The sequence below is a fragment of the Macaca thibetana genome, chromosome 7 (assembly GCF_024542745.1).
Source record: "Macaca thibetana thibetana isolate TM-01 chromosome 7, ASM2454274v1, whole genome shotgun sequence".
NCBI classification, from domain to species: Eukaryota; Metazoa; Chordata; class Mammalia; order Primates; family Cercopithecidae; genus Macaca; species Macaca thibetana.
Genome location: NC_065584.1, coordinates 159,128,646 through 159,146,505, shown reverse-complemented (window position 1 = coordinate 159,146,505; position 17,860 = coordinate 159,128,646). Strand labels below are relative to the sequence as shown.

Below are 17,860 nucleotides of genomic sequence, written 5' to 3'. Positions count from 1 at the left end.
CACAGAAGAAAAACTAGGGTAATATCTTCACAACGAGGGCAGACAAAGATTTCTTATATAGGACACAAAAGGCACTAACCATCAAAACAAAATATCAGGCTGGGCGTGGTGGCTCCCGCCTGTAATCCCTGCACTTTGGGAGGCCAAGGCGGGTGGATCACCTGAGGTCAGGAGTTTGAGACCAGCCTGGACAACGTGGTGAAACCCCGTCTCTACTAAAAATACAAAAATGAGCAGGGCGTGGTGGCAGGTGCCTGTAGTCCCAGCTCCCCGGGAGGCTGAGGCATGAGAATCGCTTGAACCCGGGAGGCAGAGGGTGCAGCGAGCCGAGATCAGCCACTACTGCACTCCAACCCAACCTGGGCGACAGAGTAAGATTCCGTCTCAAAAAAAATTTTTTTTAATGAGATTAAATTATACCATTAAGAGTAAAAAAAAAAAAAAATCATGAACTGAGGAAAGTATTCATAATATATAATTTTGATAAATTATGGAGCTCAGGTGCAAGTAACTTAGGAAAGGAAGGAGTCTAAAGATCTGGTTAGGAAGGATTACTGAAAGAGGGGGTGTATCTAAAAATGGGTAGGATGGGAAAGGGAGACTTTGGGAACACCCTTGGGTTCCTAATACGCCCACAACATACATGAAGACAAACTCCCTGAAGACAGTGAAAGCCATTTCAAAAACCCCCCACATAACTTATGAGAACAGAGGGGTGATCCGCCTTTAATGTTAGGCCTTCTCAGACCCTGCGATCTGTTTGCTCTCAGTAACATTACCCTGCTCAATTGCTGCCCTAATCCCAGGCCGTACATTGGAATGTGGGAATTCAGCGTTTACATTTGCCCACACAGGATCAGCCTTCAGTTGCTACAATCAACTTCAGTATTTTCATATAATCACTTCTTTCTTTCCTTAGTTCTTGAATTATAAATTCCTTGAGAAGAGTCCAATCAGAGGTAGTCTTTCTTCAGTATTTTTGGTAATCCTAATTTCTGTGCAAAAAAAGTTCTGTTCAATTTTAACCGTGCAGAACTTTCTCAGTTACCTAAAACACAGTTTCTCTATGAGCGTTCAGCGAAAATTCCCCTCCCCAAACTGATTCTATGAATGACTGTTAGATAAGCTTCACCACTGCATATAGAGGGTGTACCAGGAACCCAAGTTAGTAGCTCTCCTCAAGGACCCAACTTTTGGAGGGCGTCATCGTCCGGTTCCCGGTATGCCTCCCCAGGTAGGCCCGCCGCAGGAAGTCAGCGGCAAGGAGCACAGAAGAGGCTGCCAGCACCAGCGGACAGCAGTTTTCATCGTGAGGGCCGTGGGAAACCCCTGGGATGTGTCTTAAGGGGCCTCTTGGGAACAGGTCCTTCTGGAGGGAAGGGTCGGAGTGGGAGGGGATTCAGGATCCGCCTTACGGCCGAGTGTCCAGCAGCGCGTTCCAACCTGGCAGAACCGACGTACTTCATAAGCTCCTCAGGGGAGCGCGAGAATCACCAGGCTGAAGAATGACTGGAAATGCGACCCTCTCCAACGAAAGCACCAAGTAGCCCGGGCGCCGGACATTTCAAAGCGCGCGGAAGCCACGCCCTCCCCTAGAACCGGAAGCTTTGCAACTAGGCTGTTTATAAGGAGGCGGGTTCCACAGCGGGAACTACAACTCCCAGGATGCAGCGCGGAATTTCCGGTTTCCGGCTAGAGGGCCAGAGTGAGTGTTTACACCGGCGGCAGTGCGGCCGGGTTCCTTCCGCGGGACGGGTGAGGGCGCTGGGTCCCTGGGCATCGCGGGCTCGATGTGTGTCAGCTAATTAGCTGGTCCCACTGGAGCGGTGAGGTCGCCACTGGATAGTGCCCCTGCCCCATTACTAGCGATCTGTGACCTTGGGCCAGTGACTTTACTGAGTCTTGGTTCCCTCATCCTTAAAATGTGGCTAATGCCTGCCGCAGGGAACCGTTGTGAGGATTAAGTGAGACATGGTATATAAAACGACCTCCTTCTGGCATAAACTTGAGGTGGAAGGTACCTTCAGGATGCTTTAAGGTCTGCTAGGCAGCTTCACAGCCTTTTCTCTCCTCTTCCCTACCAGAGGTCTCTTTGGAAGCAATAATGATGACTATAACAAGAACTTATCTTGCTTTGCAAGATTCTTCCGCCGTAAGAGTTTCTGATTTATTTTCTGGGGTCCATATATGTCAGGTATGAGGACAAGGATGAGGAAAACTTTAGTCTTTTGTTTCCAAGGGCCTTCAAGAATTGGGGTGGAGGAGGGAGCAGGCAGATATTTGTAGCCCTTTTGTTCTGAGGGGATGTGGGAACAACAGAGGAAAGAGAGGGGACTGAGGTTGTTGAATCTGTGTTGGTTTCGGTAGGAGTTTGCTAAGAGGCCAAAAAGGGAAGAGAAATTACTTGCAGAGTTAGATGAGCAGAGGTGTAAAATAGGGGAGAGCTTTGTTATGAGTGTGTACTTACATGTTGTGGAGGCCCTTGGCAGGGTAGGGCTCTGTTGGGGAAGGAGCCTGGTAGGGAGTTTTGTAAGCCAGGCGATGAAGTTTATACTTAATTTATATAGATGGTTTGGAGGCATTGGAAGATGTCTTTGTGGGGGCGGGGGAGGGAGGGCGGGGACGGAGTCTCTGTCGCCCAAGCTGGAGGGCAGTGGCGCTATCTCGATTCACTGCAACCTGGACTTACTGCAACCTGGACTCACTGCAACCTCCGCCTCCCGGATGCAAGCAGTTCGCCTGCCTCAGCCTCCCAAGTAGCTGAGATTGATTACAAGCGCCTGCCACCACGCCTGGCTAATTTTTTTCTATTATAGTAGAGACGTAGTTTAACCATGTTGGCCAGGCTGGTTTCGAACACCTGATCTTAAGTGATCCGTCCGCCTCGGCCTCCCAAAGTGCTAGGATAACACGTGTGAGCCACCGCCCCTGGCTTGCTTTTTTTAATTTTTATTTATTTATTTTTTGCGACAGAGTCTCATGTCACCCAGGCTGGAGTGCAGTGAAGTGAGATCTTGGCTCACTGCAACCTCAGCCTTCCAAGTAGCTGGGACTACAGGTGTGCACTACTAATGCCCGGCTAATTTTTGTATTTTTAGTAGAGATGAGTTTCACCATGTTGGCCAGGCTGGTCTCAAACGCCTGAGCTCAGGCAATCCGCCTGTCTAGACCTCCCAAAGTGCTAGGATTACAGGCATGAGTCACTGCGCCCAGCCCAACATTGGAAGAGTTCTAAGCAAAGAAGTGACTTGATCAGATCTGTGTTTTAGAATGATAGGTTGTTAGGTGGCAGCACAGATATTTGATAGGGAGAGGCAAGAGTTAGGGAACTTGTTATAAAGCTGTTCTACTGGTTCAAGCAAGAGTTGAAGAAAATTGGGAAAAGGAGCATACAGAAGGGAGAGGGTTAGATGATCTCTTTCATAACATTCCTATTAGGTTGGATGGCGTTTTTATGTCCACATTAGGGATGAAGAAACTGAGGCCTAGAGAGCTGTCCATCACAGTATGAGTAGAGAGAGAACCCCAGATTCTAGTTCTGGCCTCCTGGTGGTGCACCCTGTGCTTCTTCAACAGTGTCACATTGAATTGTCTTTTATTCAACCCTTTGGTGGGTGGGGGTGGAGTAGGGTGGTGGTCTGTCTTTTAACCACTGAGGCTTTGTTCTTTTACAGGGAGAAAGAGAGAGCGCGAAAGAGAGAGGATGTCTCTCTCAGACTGGCACTTGGCGGTGAAGCTGGCTGACCAGCCACTTGCTCCAAAGTCTATTCTTCGGTTGCCAGAGACAGAACTGGGAGAATACTCGCTTGGGGGCTATAGTATTTCATTTCTGAAGCAGCTTATTGCTGGCAAACTCCAGGAGTCTGTTCCAGACCCTGAGCTGATTGGTGAGTCTCTCTGGAATGGGGTTGGGGCTGCTGCTCTGATCTCTTTTAGGGGAGGATACTTCTGAAATTACAAGAGTAAAGTAAGGGCTTGGGATTTGTTGCCTCATAATGTTAACACTCCAGGGAAGTGAGTGTTGGGTAAATAGAAACACAAATCATATAATGAAACTACTGGTTGCCATTTTCAGCCATGTATTATACTGAAGTACTTTATCACCAGGTTCTTTATGACATTGTCTTATTTTATTTATTTATTTATTATTATTATTTTTTATTTATTTTTTAGACGGAGTCTTGCTCTGTAGCCCATGCTGGACTGCAGTTTTGCGATTGCGGCTCACTGCAACCTCTGTCTCCCGGGTCCCAGTTCAAGCAATTCTCCTGCCTCAGCCTCCCAAGTAGTTGGGATTACAGACATGTGCCACCATGCCCAGCTAATTTTTATATTTTTAGCAGAGACATGGGGTTTCACCATGTTGGCCAGGCTGGTCTTGAACTCTTGACCTTGTGATCTGTCCGCCTTGGCCTCTCAAACTGCTGGAATTACAGGCATGAGCCACCGCTCCTGGCCAACATTGTGAATTCTTTTTCTGAAAGAACAGACGTTTGGGGTGAGTTAGGGAAGGAGAAGTTGGTCAGGGGAGGCTCCTCAGTATATTTGAGGTAGGTCTTAAGGGATGATTAGGAGGATTTGCTTGGTTGATTGGTTAAAAGAAAGGCAGTAAAAAAGAAAATGAAAATGGCGTGAGCAGTCCAGGTGGAGGAGGGAGGAATTTAAATATAATTAAATTATACTGGAAAGGTAATTTATAATAGCTAAAGGATCCAACCGGCAAAAGAGATGTTTTCAGTCATACCTGGATTGAGTTCATCCTATTTTGTTGTTTTTCCATTGATTTAAATTGGGCAGTCTCCACAATGTTAAACTCTAGAGCTTTTCTATGGATAGATTCTATGTGAATCCTCTTTTTTTTTTTTTGAGACGGAGTCTCGCTCTGTGACCCAGGCTGGAGTGCAGTGGCACGATCTCAGCTCATTGTAACCTCTTTCTCCCAGGTTCAGGCAATTTTCCTGCCTCAGCCTCCTGAGTAGCTGGGATTACAGGCGCCTTCCACCATGCCTGGCTAATTTTTGTATTTTTGGTAGAGACGAGGTTTCACCATCTTGGCCAGACTGGCCTTGAACTCCTGACCTCAGGTGATCCACCCACCTCGGCCTCCCAAAGTGCTGGGATTACAGGTGTGAGCCACCGTGCCCGGCCCTAATTTTTGTATTTTTAGTAGAGACAGGGTTTCGCCATGTTGGCCAGTCTCCAAAAGTGCTGGGATTATAGGCGTGAGCCACCATATCTGGCCAGATTCTATGTAAGTCCATTTTATGAGTTTATATTTGCAAATAGTTGTTAAAATGTATTTAATTGGCTAGACGTGGTGGCTCACGCCTGTCATCCCAGCACTTTGTGAGGCTAAGGCAGGAGGATCCCTTGAGCCCAGGAGTTAAGAGACTAGTCTGGGCAACATGGCAGAACCCTCTCTCTACAAAAAAACTACAAAAATTAGCTGGGTGTGGTGGCATGTGCCCATAGTCCCAGCTACTCAGGAGGCTGAGGCGGGAGAATTGCTTGAGCCCAGGAGGTTGAAGCTGCAGTGAACCATGATGGTGCCATTGCACTCAAGCCTGGGCAACAGAGTAAGACCCTGTTTCAGGAAAAAAAAAAAAAAAAAAAAAAAGTATTAAGTTATTAAATAAGAGTATCTTTTAAAACATGTATCATTCTCCAGCTATCTATCCAATCAAAATAAGGTTCTCAGGGAACAAAAACTATCTAAATTTGTTTTGAGGAGCAAAATGTAAGTGGACAGTTCTTTTTTTAGATCTGATCTACTGTGGTCGGAAGCTAAAAGATGACCAGACACTTGACTTCTATGGCATTCAACCTGGGTCCACCGTCCATGTTCTGCGAAAGTCCTGGCCCGAACCTGATCAGAAACCAGGTGAGTGAGGGTCAGCCCTTAAGCAGGCAGAGTTTCTGTAATATCTGCAAGGGAAAGGTCTGTGTGTTCTTGAGACACAAGCCTGGGTGGAACAAAGGGATGATTTACTGAGCTGATGATAAATGATATCTTTATTACTTATTGGATTAAACCATGCTGATAAACAGAGTCCAATTTTGACCTTCTTACTGCTGGTATCACTAATGGGAGATTTGTTTCTCCATTTTGTTTTTTGGTTTTTGTTTTTTTTTGAGACAGAGTCTCACTCTGTTGCCCAGGCTGGAGTGCAGTGGCACAATCTTGATCTTGGCTCACTGCAGCCTCCACCTCCCGGGTTCAAGTGATTCTCATGCCTCAGCCTCCTGAGTAGCTGGGATTACAGACATGTGCCACTACGCTAATTTTTTTATTTTTAGTAGAGACGGGGTGTCTCCATGTTGGTCAGCCTGGTCTCGAACTCCTGACCCAAGCCATCCGCCCCACCTCAGCCTCCCAAAGTACAGGCACCATTCCTGACTGTTTCTCCACTTTCTAAGTTTGTCATCCACTGTTTCCTAATGGGATAGTGAGTTTGTGTCTACTTAAACTCCTTTAAGTTAACAGTTTATTTTTCAGTGATACAAAGTAAACTTTGTATCCTTTTGTTATTGTTGTTCTCATTAGAAAAAAACTGGAAACTTTTGGCACTTTCCTAATGCCCCAGTTTGTTCCCTTGTTAACAAATCTTCCTACAAACTGCCTCAGGTGGTGATTTGTTCAGTCAGCTAACTGCTCTTGCTATACTGGTAATTTATTTTCCTGAAGCTATTAAAAGAGTATTTAAATAGCTCTTGGAGAAAATATACAAAGCCTCGGATGCCTTTTTGGTTTATAAATAGAAGGTGCTTGGAATTCATGATTTAAATTTTGCATGTGTATTTTAAAAGCCTCCCCAAGAATAAAGCTAAGCTGTGTAAAAGAGATTAGCTTTGTTAAACTGGCAGGTTGACATCTTTTTATAATGTTCATGATTGCTGTGACTAGTTATCAGTTTGAAATTTACCCCCCTTTCAGTTCTAACCGTAAAAGACAAAAATGTCTTTCATACTCTGATGGGAAGTGAGAAAGAGGAACGGAGTTCCTGACATCCAGAGGTTGGCCTGGCACTCACAGCCAGGCCTTGGTGTCCTTTTGGGGAACATGAACAATTGTACAGATCCCCAATATCAGTCAAGGCCACTCTGAGACCACTATGGATTAAGACAAAAACAAGATCCCTATCATTGCTGAACAGAGACAAAAACATGAGCATTATCCAAATCACAAAAGTGACCAAGTATCTTTCTATCTCGGCTGATGAGAGTAATAGCTGCTTCTTTGCCAATTACAGCTTCCACCTTGCTCTAGTTTTCCTTCCTTCTAGGTAAGAGTTATTAAAATACTCAATTATAAAATCACTCCCACTGCCGAAAGCATCCTATCCGGAGTAAAACCTCACTTCTTTAAATTTTTCCGCAAATCACTCAGACAAAGCCAAAATCGTGTAAGAAGTCTTTTCTGGCCGGGCTCAGCGGCTCATGCCTATAATCCAGCACTTTGGGAGGCCGAGGCGGGCAGATCACCTGAGGTCGGGAGTTCGAGAAAAGCCTGACCAACATGGAGAAACCCCGTCTCTACTTAAAATAAAAAATAAGCCGGGCATGGTGGTGCATGCCTGTAATCCCAGCTACTTGAGAGACTGAGGCAGGAGAATCGGTTGAACCCGGGAGGCAGAAGTTGCCAGCGAGATCATGCCATTGTACTCCAGCCTGGGCAACAAGAGCGAAACTCTGCCTCAAAAAAAAAAAAATCAAGAAGTCCTTTCTAATATCCTCTTACTGAGACAGCCCATGGTTTCCTATGGTGTTCATTCTTCTCTCTGTACTGAGCAGTACGCCCAACTAGTTTAAATACAGATATGCCCCTCAGCTCTTTGGCTGGAGGGCATTAACAGAAGGAAAATAACATTTGTGGCTTCTGTGAGCCAGGTTTTTTCCCTTTTATACCTCATTTAATCATTACAGTGGCCCTGCAGGGTAGGTAACAGCATTAGCATCTTATGGAGGAGGAAAAGGGTTAGAAAGACATTTATTCAAGGTCAGCTACTTAGAAAGTGAATGCAAGAGCTGGGATATGGACCAGGGGTTTTCCTGGCTCAAGAGGAAAACCATTTCCACTGGGCTGGCTGCCTTCCACTTTCAAAGGATGAATTTAGCTCAGAGGTCTTACAGTGACAGCCATGACTCTTAGCTGAATACTGGCTTAAGATATTAAGAGTCCTTTTCCTCCCACCTTCTACCTGGAGGATTATTTTTGAAACAAATGACCTTTTTATTGGAAGGTTACAATAAACTCTTAGATCTGTGAAGAAACTGTCTTGTGACAGTGTTTTAGATATTTTCTCCTTGAGTGCTTTTCTTCACAAAGGAATCACATTTCGTGTTCTCCTACAGATTAGGGTCTGTAGGAGGAGAACCCATTGTTATCTGTCTTCCCAGCTGGATCCCTTTGGTGGTTCTCCATGGCAGGTTACAAATCCCTTCAGGACCTCACCTTATTAGCCTGCTGTTTGAGCTGGGATGTGTACCCCAAGCTCCAGCCACAAAGAATGACTTGCTGTTTGTTCAAAGCACCACATTCTTTTATTCTTCCATGCCTTTGCACATGTTCTCATTTAGGCTTGGAATACCTTCACCCCCCAGTAAATATCAGCTCTCTCTTTGATACCCATTTCAAATGGTCTCCTCTGGGAGGCAGCTCTCTGTCTTTACCCTCCCTCTCAGTGGTGGCTGTCTGCCTTTGTGTTCCTGGTGCCCTAGCTGGGATCCACATCTCTGTTGAGGTCCTCAGTGTGGCATTTTGTAATTGTGTGTTTGATGTAGTCTCATTTCTCCTACTGCCGTAAGAGTTCCTTGACGGCAGGAGTTCTTATTTTTCACATTCTAGTTCCTTGTCCAAAGTCAGGCATGGAGTAAATGCTTAGTACATGTTTGTTGAATGAATAAATTAGGTAATTTACTTACGGTGACTATTTTTCAAAAGACAGCCTCATGATCAGGACTGTCGATAAGGATGTGGCTGCCACACTGAACCCCAGGGGTGCTATTGACCTTGCTTTGGGAGTGGTGCCCCTGGAGTAGGGCAGTACACAGTCAGTACAGTCACAAGTAGTGGTCCTTCATGAGGATAACCATACTTTAAAAAGTGTGACCCAGGGCGGGGCATGGTGGCTCATGCCTGTAATCCTAGCACTTTGGGAGGCCGAGGCACATGGATCACTTGAGGTCAGGAGTTTGAGACCAGTCTGACCAATATGGTGAAACCCCGTGTCTACTAAAAATACAAAAATTATCCAAGAGTGGATAATTGCACACCTGTAATCCCAGCTACTCGGGAGGCTGAGGCACGGGAGTCGCTTCAACCAGGGAGGTGGAGGTTGCAGTGAGCCGAGACTGCGCCACTGCACTCCGGCCTGGGCAAGAGATGAGACTGTGTCTGAAAAACAAAGGCAAAAACACCAACAACCAAATGTTATTAGTCTGGAATTCCTGCAGTGGGATGTTGATCAGAGCACTGTTTTTCATGTGGTAAGATTCTCCTCTGCCACAACTTGAATTTGTTTGTTTTATCTGTGGAAGATGCTTACAAGAGAACGTAAAGATGCTTACTAGCAGTTTTCACATCTGTGGCACAAATGGGTTTTTCTGAGTGGGCACTCACATTCTTAAGGGGTAATGAGGGAAGGGAATGCACAGACCAGGCTGCTCCTTGGCACATTGAAATGATGTTACCATGTCTGTGGAAGAGACAGGGCCTGTGCTGTAGGGTAACTCTGAGTGTCTTGTCCGCCAGAACCTGTGGACAAAGTGGCTGCCATGAGAGAGTTCCGGGTGCTGCACACTGCCCTGCACAGCAGCTCCTCTTACAGGGAAGCGGTGAGTGTGTGCCACGGCCCCCAGCCAGGACTGTAGGAGAGGGTGTGAACGCTGGCTGGCGAGTGGTGTGGAGTGGGAGCTGGAAGCCTGTTTCCATGACAACCAAGAGTTCCTTGGGGAGTTTTTGCCATGTCTGTGGGCCTCAGTGGAGCCCTGTCTTTCCCCAAAGAGCCTGTCTCAGTCAGGCATTGCTGATTCCCTCTAATGATAACCATACAACCTGCCCGTACGGTGACAGCCAAAAGATCCACATACTGTTTCTGCTGGACCTTGTTCTTTGACTTTGGCTGAACTGCCTGCTTATTGCCCCTTGACCTAGTTGTCCTTACTGGGGAAGTGGGCTGATGTCTCTCTGTAGGAGAGTTGAGAGGCAAAATTAGTACAGCTGTGAACTTAGCAATATATACAAATATGAAATAGTAATTGTACAGAGATTGAAAAGGACTTTTGGAACCTAGAGAAACCTTTGTTACTGGGCTTGTAATGAGAGCTTTTATTTTGGAAGCATTAAACTGTAGGTGGGGAAAAGGAGCACAGAGATTTGAAGGTTTACTGTGGTCTTGCCTTTTTTTTTTCTTTTTCTTTTTTTTTTTTTTAATTGTTTGTTTCCCCTCCAGTAAGCTACGATCTTAGACCAAAAAGAGGTTCATCTGTTTCCGGGGCTATTGTTCCATTGTGGTGATGTACATGCAAGCACTTAAAGGGAGGAAGTCCTCAGCACAATGTGGGCATTTGATGAGTGCATTGAGTTGGTTGGAGTGCTCAGCCCTCCCCATTTCTCCTGCAGGTCTTTAAGATGCTCAGCAATAAGGAATCTCTGGATCAGATCATTGTGGCCACCCCAGGCCTCAGCAGTGACCCCATTGCTCTTGGTAAGTGCAGGACTGAATTTGCGGAAATAGGAGTTGTCGGAAAAGAAGAAAACAGGAGAAGACAGTTCTTCTAAAGAGACTTAGACTATCTTTTGAAGAATGACTGGTCTTGTGGGAAGAGGGAGAGTAATCAAGGTGTGTCTGATATACCCAGCGCTTTAAGAGCTCTCAGTCCCACAGAGAGATAATGGCCTAACTAACATCGTAATTAAGGGTATGAGGATGCCAAATGAGGACAGCAGTTAGCCCATATCACAGCAATCAGGGAAGGCGTCTTGCACACCTTGAGTAAGGGAGGAGCCCAGAGATAGGGAGAAAGAGACAGGTGTGTTGGTAGCCAGTCTGTGATGTGACTGAAGTGCAGGGGGAGGTGGAGAGCTGGGGACCATCCTCCCTAGAGCAAGATCGAGAGTACCTGAATTATGTTGCTTGGTGCTTTGTTTTCTCTACTTCTGATGAAGATTGGCTTGTTGTCCTGTGTCCCTGTTGAGCTGGTTGCTCTGAGACACAAAGCCTCTTCTCCCTCGTGGATCTGACTGATTTCCTTTCCCTGAGGTGAGCTCTGCTCTTTTTCAGGGGTTCTCCAGGACAAGGACCTCTTCTCTGTCTTTGCTGATCCCAATATGCTTGATACGTAAGTGTACCTGTCCTATTAGAGGGTACCTTCTCTCTCCTCATGTGCTAATTGTCACCCTGCAGTCTGCTCTGGGAGCCCATCCATGGTCTGTCACCAAGTCTACCCTGTAAATATGTCAGGAGGTGAGAAAGAGCAAAGCCCAAGAGCAGGGCTTTTGTCAAGAGTGTTGGGAGGAAGCAGGATTCTGAGGGAAAGGATCTTGCCTGCCAGGCTCAGTTTAGGTTTCGTTTGGTAGAAATTAGGGAGCTTTCCAAGGATTTTAAACTGGTGAAAGGAGAAGCAGGTGTACAGATCCATAAAGTGTCAAAGCTGGAAAGGACATGTCCTCATTTTGCAAGTGAAGAAAACAGCCCCACCCTGGGAAGAGAAGGGACCTGTCCAGGGTTGCCTGATGTAGTAGTGGTGCCTAGACCAGAGGCTCCTCATGTGCTCAGGCCAGAACCCTGAGCCTCCCAGGCTGCACCTTTCCCATCATGCCTTGCCTACGGAGAGGGTGAAGAATCTGCAGTGGACCCAGGAATTGAAGGCCTTGCTCCCGTTGCTGGGGGCAGATCAGCAGGAGGATAAATCTTCCTGGCGGAAGATGCTGAAGACCGAGGAATTTGAGGGCAGGCACAGGTGGCTGCATTGTTGTGAGAGGGCACCCAGAACTCTTGTCATGGTCGAGGGTGTTCTTTTGGAGTCACCCTTGGGTTTCTTCCTGCTTCTGTCCTAGGTTGGTGCCTGCTCACCCAGCCCTCGTCAATGCTATTGTCCTGGTTCTGCACTCGGTAGCAGGCAGTGCCCCAATGCCAGGGACTGACTCCTCTTCCCGGAGCATGCCCTCCAGCTCATACCGGGATATGCCAGGTGAGCCCCTGAATAGCGTAATATGGGCCCCTTAGGAGCCGGCAGTGGCCCAGGAATTTGCTTTACTCAGCAGCTATGTATAGCGTTGGCAGAGGGCGTTCCTTGGGAACTCTCGGTTTGAGTCAGGAAGTGCATCTGTCCTGTAATTTTCCGAGGGGAGAGATGAAAATATGAATTTGGAGAGTAACTTGAGCTGAGATTCTGGAGCTGCGCCTGTGCCTTTCTGTTCTTCCTCCTGAAATCTGTTCGTCCTCCTCCAGGTGGCTTCCTGTTTGAAGGGCTCTCGGATGATGAGGACGACTTTCACCCAGTAAGTGGACTGCCTGCCTGCCTGCCATTTGGGGTAGATGGTGCTGGGAATGAGCTGCATCCTGGGACCTGGCACTCCCAAGGCTGGGAGGTGGACACAGGCCACTGAGGGGCCAAGACCATGTCATACTATTTCTGCTTTGGGATTCCTTTCTGAACCTGCGAGCTTAAGAGTTTCCCCAAGAACTATTCCTGGAGGTGGGTGAAGTTCATCTGGGAGTTTCATAGTACTGCTTGCCTGATTCTGAGTGTCTTCTTTCTCTAGAACACCAGGTCCACACCCTCTAGCAGTACCCCCAGCTCCCGCCCAGCCTCCCTGGGGTACAGTGGAGCTGCTGGGCCCCGGCCCATCACCCAGAGTGAGCTGGCCACCGCCCTGGCCCTGGCCAGCACTCCGGAGAGCAGCTCTCACACACCGACTCCTGGCACCCAGGTATGAAGACAGGGCCTGGAAGATCAAGGCTGGGTCCCCAAGGAACAAGCTCCCCAGCAGTAGAATAGATTTGCCTTTGCTGACCCTGGTGCTAGATCTAGTTTAAGCTGAACCCTGGACTCCTGGTGGGGATTTCTTACTGCAGCTTGAGTGACCTCCCCTTCACTTGCCTTGAGGACTCAGAGGTCTAGATTTTAACATGGTCCTGAGTAGTCCCTCCTATTAGTTCAGAAGACTCTCCCCTCACACAATATGCCCTTCCTTATCCCTGACAGGGAGCAGACACCACCAGCTTAAGCATTTCTGGGTGAAAAGTCACTTCAGCTTTCAAGGCCATCTCTCCCAGTGCTGGGGTCCTAGGGTGGGACAAGGCGCTCAGTGCAGAAAAGAATGGAACCTTTCCTGCCCACATAGAGAGCTTCTAGGTACCTTTGTTTGGTTGTCTCATGGCAGGTCTTTGTTGGGAGGCAGAAGTTGGGTACCTCAGGAGCACTATGGGGTGATATGACAACAGCAAGTATCTGCTATAAGATTGAGATGGCTCTGAGGGTGGCACTGACCACTGATTTGTCTCTAGGGCCATTCCTCAGGGACCTCACCAATGTCCTCTGGTGTCCAGTCAGGGACGCCCATCACCAATGATCTCTTCAGCCAAGCCCTACAGCATGCCCTTCAGGCCTCTGGGCAGCCCAGCCTTCAGGTCAGTCTTCCCCACTTCCTGGTTTCCATGTGGCTTCCTTGTTATTTTGGATGCCCAGCCTTTTTTTGCTCTCTGGGGGTCCTTCACACCTGGCATGCTTCGTTCTGGGAATAGCTGGAGCATGGCAGTGGGACAGGTACAGAGTGTTCCCAGCAAGGGCACACTCTCAGACCATTCACAGTGGTCACTATGGCTTCTCCTGCCCCTACTGACCATGGCTTGACTCCCTAGACCACCTGGCTTAGATAATCATGGCGATTTCATTCATTCATTCAGTGAGCATTGACTGAGCATATATATACTAGGCCGGAGTCCAGATGCTGGGCTAGAGGCAAGCTGGTTCTCATCCCTGCCATGGAGGGGCACCAGGCAGGTACTGAGCTGGGGAGCAACAAGGCAAGAAGCCCAGCTCCTTGAAGTAAGGGTCAGGCAAAACTTTTCTGAGGGAGGGGTATTTAAGCTGATTGTCAGAAGAATTAGAAGTTAGCTAACCAGGGAGGGGGTGTTTGAGGTAGGAAGGGGATGATTTCCAGGTGAAGACAGCTACCTGTTTGTGCACGTGTGGAGGTATGTGTGATGTACTCAAAACTACGAGGCTAGGATGCAGTGTCCAGTGTAGAAGATCCGCAGATGGGGCCAGAGAAAGAGAGCAGGAACCTACATGTGAGGGGCTTGAATGCCAACCTGAGGAGAATAAACTTGATGACTTGATGTAGTAGTCACCAGGGATCCCTGGGAGGCATTGATTGATTGATTGATTGAGACAGGGTCTCACTCTGTCACCCAGGGTGGAGTACAGTGGTGTGATCACAACTCACTGCAGCCTCAACTTCCTGGGCTTAGGTGATCCTCCCACCTCAGCCTCCTGGGTAGCTGAGACTACAGGTATGCACCACCATGCCTGGCTAGTTTTTTGTACTTTTTGTAGAGATGGGAGTCTCCCTATGTTGCCCAGCCTCGTCTTGAACTCTTGGGCGCAAGTGATTCACCCACCTTAGCCTCCCAGAGTGCTAGATTACAGGTGTGAGCCACCACACCCGGCTCATGGGAGGCTTTAAGGAGGGGAAAGGTCACCCTAGCAGCTAAGGGGCAGACCTGAGGGGCCAGCATTGTAGTTCACAGCTCCATGCATGAGCTGTTTGCTTCACATCTCTTTTCCTCTATTCCACATAGTAAGCCAATGGGTAGAGCATCATTCCTGGAACTTGTCTGGGGTCAAAAGGCCATGAAGTTGTAACGATAGCGTTCAAGCCTGTGTGGTTTTCAGTGTTCCATGTAGTCCTTGTGAACAGTAAGGGAATAGGAGCAGGATGTGTGAATGACTTGTCTTCTCCATTTTTGCATCTCCCCTGTTGCTAGATGCCTGTTTACTTTATTCCTTAGCTCAGAAGCTTTCACTGGTTCCACCTGGCCTGTAAAATGAATTCAAATTGATTTGTGTGGATTTTTTTTAAGCCCTCCACGTTCTCATTCCTGCCTGCCTCTTTGACTTTGCTTTTCTTCCCCTTTGCATTGCCTTCTTCCCACATGTGAACACATTGTTTTCCCTAAATTGTGCTCATCCCTGCTGTCATGAAATAGAGATATTAATGAAGCTGTGAAAGTACTAGAAGAAAATATGGGTGAATTTCTTCAAATCCTTATAGTAGGAAAGGGCTTTCTTGGCCGAAACTCAGTATCCAGGAGCCATTAAATAAAAGTTCTGCATTTTGAGTTTGTAAAAGCGAAAAATTTAAAACATCTCTTATACTCCACAAATAGATATACCTACTATATACCACAAAAATTTAAGACTTTTTAAAAAAGGTGAACATTTCTGCATGGCAAACCAAACCAAACAAAAAAGCAAAGCAAAGTCCAAAGGCTAACAACAAACTGGGAAAAAAATCTGTAACACTCATCACATAAAGAGCAAAATCTCGCTGATGTGTGTGTACACACAGCAAGAGAAAGAAAGTAATTTAGCCTCTTGGAATTCAGACAGTGAATAATTTGTACATTCTCTTTTGATCCTTATGCCAAGAATTTCCTTTTTTTATTGTAAAACTTTGGATTTGTTCTCTTAACCCTCAAGCCTATCTTTTAGTCTTCCTAGAAGTACCGTGTTCTGTGGAACTCAGCATCAACAGCTTTGCTGAGGACTCCCCCATCTTCCTTTCCTTCCCCGGAAAGCACAGACCTAAGTGAGTCTTCCCTGGATCCCAGCTAACAGCTTCTGCCCGTTCCTATTTTTCCACAGAGCCAGTGGCAGCCCCAGCTACAGCAGCTACGTGACATGGGCATCCAGGACGATGAGCTGAGCCTGCGGGCCCTGCAGGCCACCGGTGGGGACATCCAAGCAGCCTTGGAGCTCATCTTTGCTGGAGGAGCCCCATGAACTCCCTGCTTCCCCTGAACCCCCAGCAAGTTGCAGAGGCTGCTGCCCGTGGGAGGCACTCATGAAGGTGCCTCCATCTCTCCCTCCCCCAATATACCTACCTGATGGTCAACTCTCCTGCTTTGTCCAGTTCTTGACCTTTCTGGCTGATCTGAGTTGGTGGAGGCAGTGGGGCAAACAAGGTGTACTGGTCTTGATGCTGTGGCCTCGGAGCAGGGCTGGCCCCTGGTTCTGGGCCCTGGATGAAGGATTTTAGATCCCACATCATGGGATGCTGTGAGATACCCATGTTCACTTCTGGGAGAAGTTTCTAGCCGTAGCCCCCAGACTCTGGGGCTTTGGAGTTTGGCAGCCTCAGGATGTGCCAAAGGCTGGGCAGGGCTGCGACCCAATCTTCAGGGTGGCTGCTGGATTACAGCTGTGCCCAGAAGAGGCTTATGCTTCCGAGATGTCCAGTCTAGGGAGTGGCTGGGTGTACTTTCATGGGAAGCAAACGGAGGCAGCTTGCCTTCCACATTTCTCTCTCTCTCAATGGCTTCCAAAGATTTCCTTGTCCACCCCACCAGCCTACTCTCACCAAGCATCTTTTTTTTTTTTTTTTGAGACGGAGTCTCGCTCTGTCGCCCAGGCTGGAGTGCAGTGGCGCAATCTCGGCTCACTGCAAGCTCCTCCTCCCGGGTTCCTGCCATTCTCCTGCCTCAGCCTCCCAAGTAGCTGGGACTACAGGCGCCGCCACCTCACCCGGTTAGTTTTTTGTATTTTTTAGTAGAGACAGGGTTTCACTATGTTAGCCAGGATGGTCTCTATCTCCTGACCTCGTGATCTGCCCGCCTGGGTCTCCCAAAGTGCTGGGATTACAGGCATGAGCCACCGCGCCCGGCCACCAAGCATTTTTTGATGCTTGTTCTGTAATGATGCCAGAATCCGGGCCTCAGAGCTTTGCCAGGAGGCAGGGCGCTCCTTGTCCTGAAGGCATAAATACAAGAGCAGTTAAATAGCAATACTAAAGAACAACACCAACATGAATAGGGCTCAGCTTTAATATTGAAGAGAGGGCACCAACCCCCAAGCTGCTGCTCCATCTGCCTGTGCTCACTCACGTTCCCCTTGGCATGGTGTTCCCTGTGACGTTCCCTGCGGCATCACAGACAGGTCCAAGTTGAGAAAGTGGGTTTTAAGTGCTTTGAATACTTCGTTGGGAAAAAACTTCTTCCCCTCAGATGGTGTTTTGATTCATTTGGGAATAACATGGGTGGAAAGGGGCTCAGAGGTCTGTTCCTGCCCTCTGCCTTGGCAGACGTTTCATCTCCACCATTCCCAGTCATGGTGGTTTGGTTTCTGCTTGTCTCCTCCAGGAACAAAAGATTTACCATTTACAGCCTATTCTGTCCTTTAACTATTTGCCAGGGCATTACCCCTTGGTCCCCTCTCTGCCCTAAGGAACCACTCGGAACAAGCCCGCTTTCTCTTCTACCTTAGCGGGGCTTTAATTACTTACAGAATGCCATGGTGGGTCATTGACTTGCCCCTTTGACCTGTCCTGGTTTTGGTTCCCAGCACATCCTGTTCATTTCTCTGGATGACCTTCAGTATATCAGTGATACTCTTAACGTCCAGATATGGCCTGAACAGCATGTTATTCTTTGCCTCTTTCAGAAAATTTGAGAAGTCTGTCTATTTGCATTGACAGAAAAGATTCAGAACTGGCCTTCTCAGTGCTAGGCTTCCGTGTGCCTCAGTGGTCTGCCTGGAGCCCAGCTGCCTACTTGTGGTTGAGAGCAAAGACCAGGAAGCTCTGTCTTTGAACACAGTGTCTCTTGCTTGTTTGTGGTGGAAACAAAGGCCAGTC

At 47.7% G+C, this 17,860-nt stretch overlaps 1 protein-coding gene across 4 annotated transcripts; it reads left to right on the top strand.

The window, feature by feature from the left end:
• Window positions 1–1,682: 1,682 nt before the first annotated feature.
• On the top strand, window positions 1,683–16,128 carry UBL7 (ubiquitin like 7). 4 transcript variants are annotated; one of them, XM_050799884.1, is made up of 12 exons: window positions 2,085–2,183; window positions 2,834–2,845; window positions 3,675–3,887; window positions 5,762–5,881; window positions 9,752–9,834; window positions 10,622–10,706; window positions 11,283–11,340; window positions 12,059–12,192; window positions 12,453–12,502; window positions 12,767–12,934; window positions 13,512–13,634; window positions 15,874–16,128. In XM_050799884.1, the coding sequence occupies exons 1-12, from the start codon at window positions 2,105–2,107 to the stop codon at window positions 16,009–16,011; spliced, it is 1,263 nt and encodes a 420-aa protein (XP_050655841.1). In that variant the 5' UTR covers window positions 2,085–2,104; the 3' UTR covers window positions 16,012–16,128. The 4 variants fall into 4 exon arrangements, with proteins under 4 accessions (XP_050655838.1, XP_050655839.1, XP_050655841.1 ...); XM_050799881.1 differs by lacking the exons at window positions 2,085–2,183; window positions 2,834–2,845 and adding an exon at window positions 1,683–1,755; XM_050799882.1 differs by lacking the exons at window positions 2,085–2,183; window positions 2,834–2,845 and adding an exon at window positions 1,685–1,826.
• The last annotated feature ends 1,732 nt before the right edge of the window (window positions 16,129–17,860 follow it).

Bases quoted from the DNA above. Each gene is read 5' to 3' on its own strand.
- UBL7 (XM_050799884.1), top strand. From the start codon at position 2,105: ATGATGACTATAACAAGAACTTATCTTGCTTTGCAAGATTCTTCCGCC. The intron at 3,888-5,761 runs GTGAGTCTCTCT...TTCTTTTTTTAG, and splicing joins TCCAGACCCTGAGCTGATTG to ATCTGATCTACTGTGGTCGG. The intron at 13,635-15,873 runs GTCAGTCTTCCC...ATTTTTCCACAG, and splicing joins CTGGGCAGCCCAGCCTTCAG to AGCCAGTGGCAGCCCCAGCT.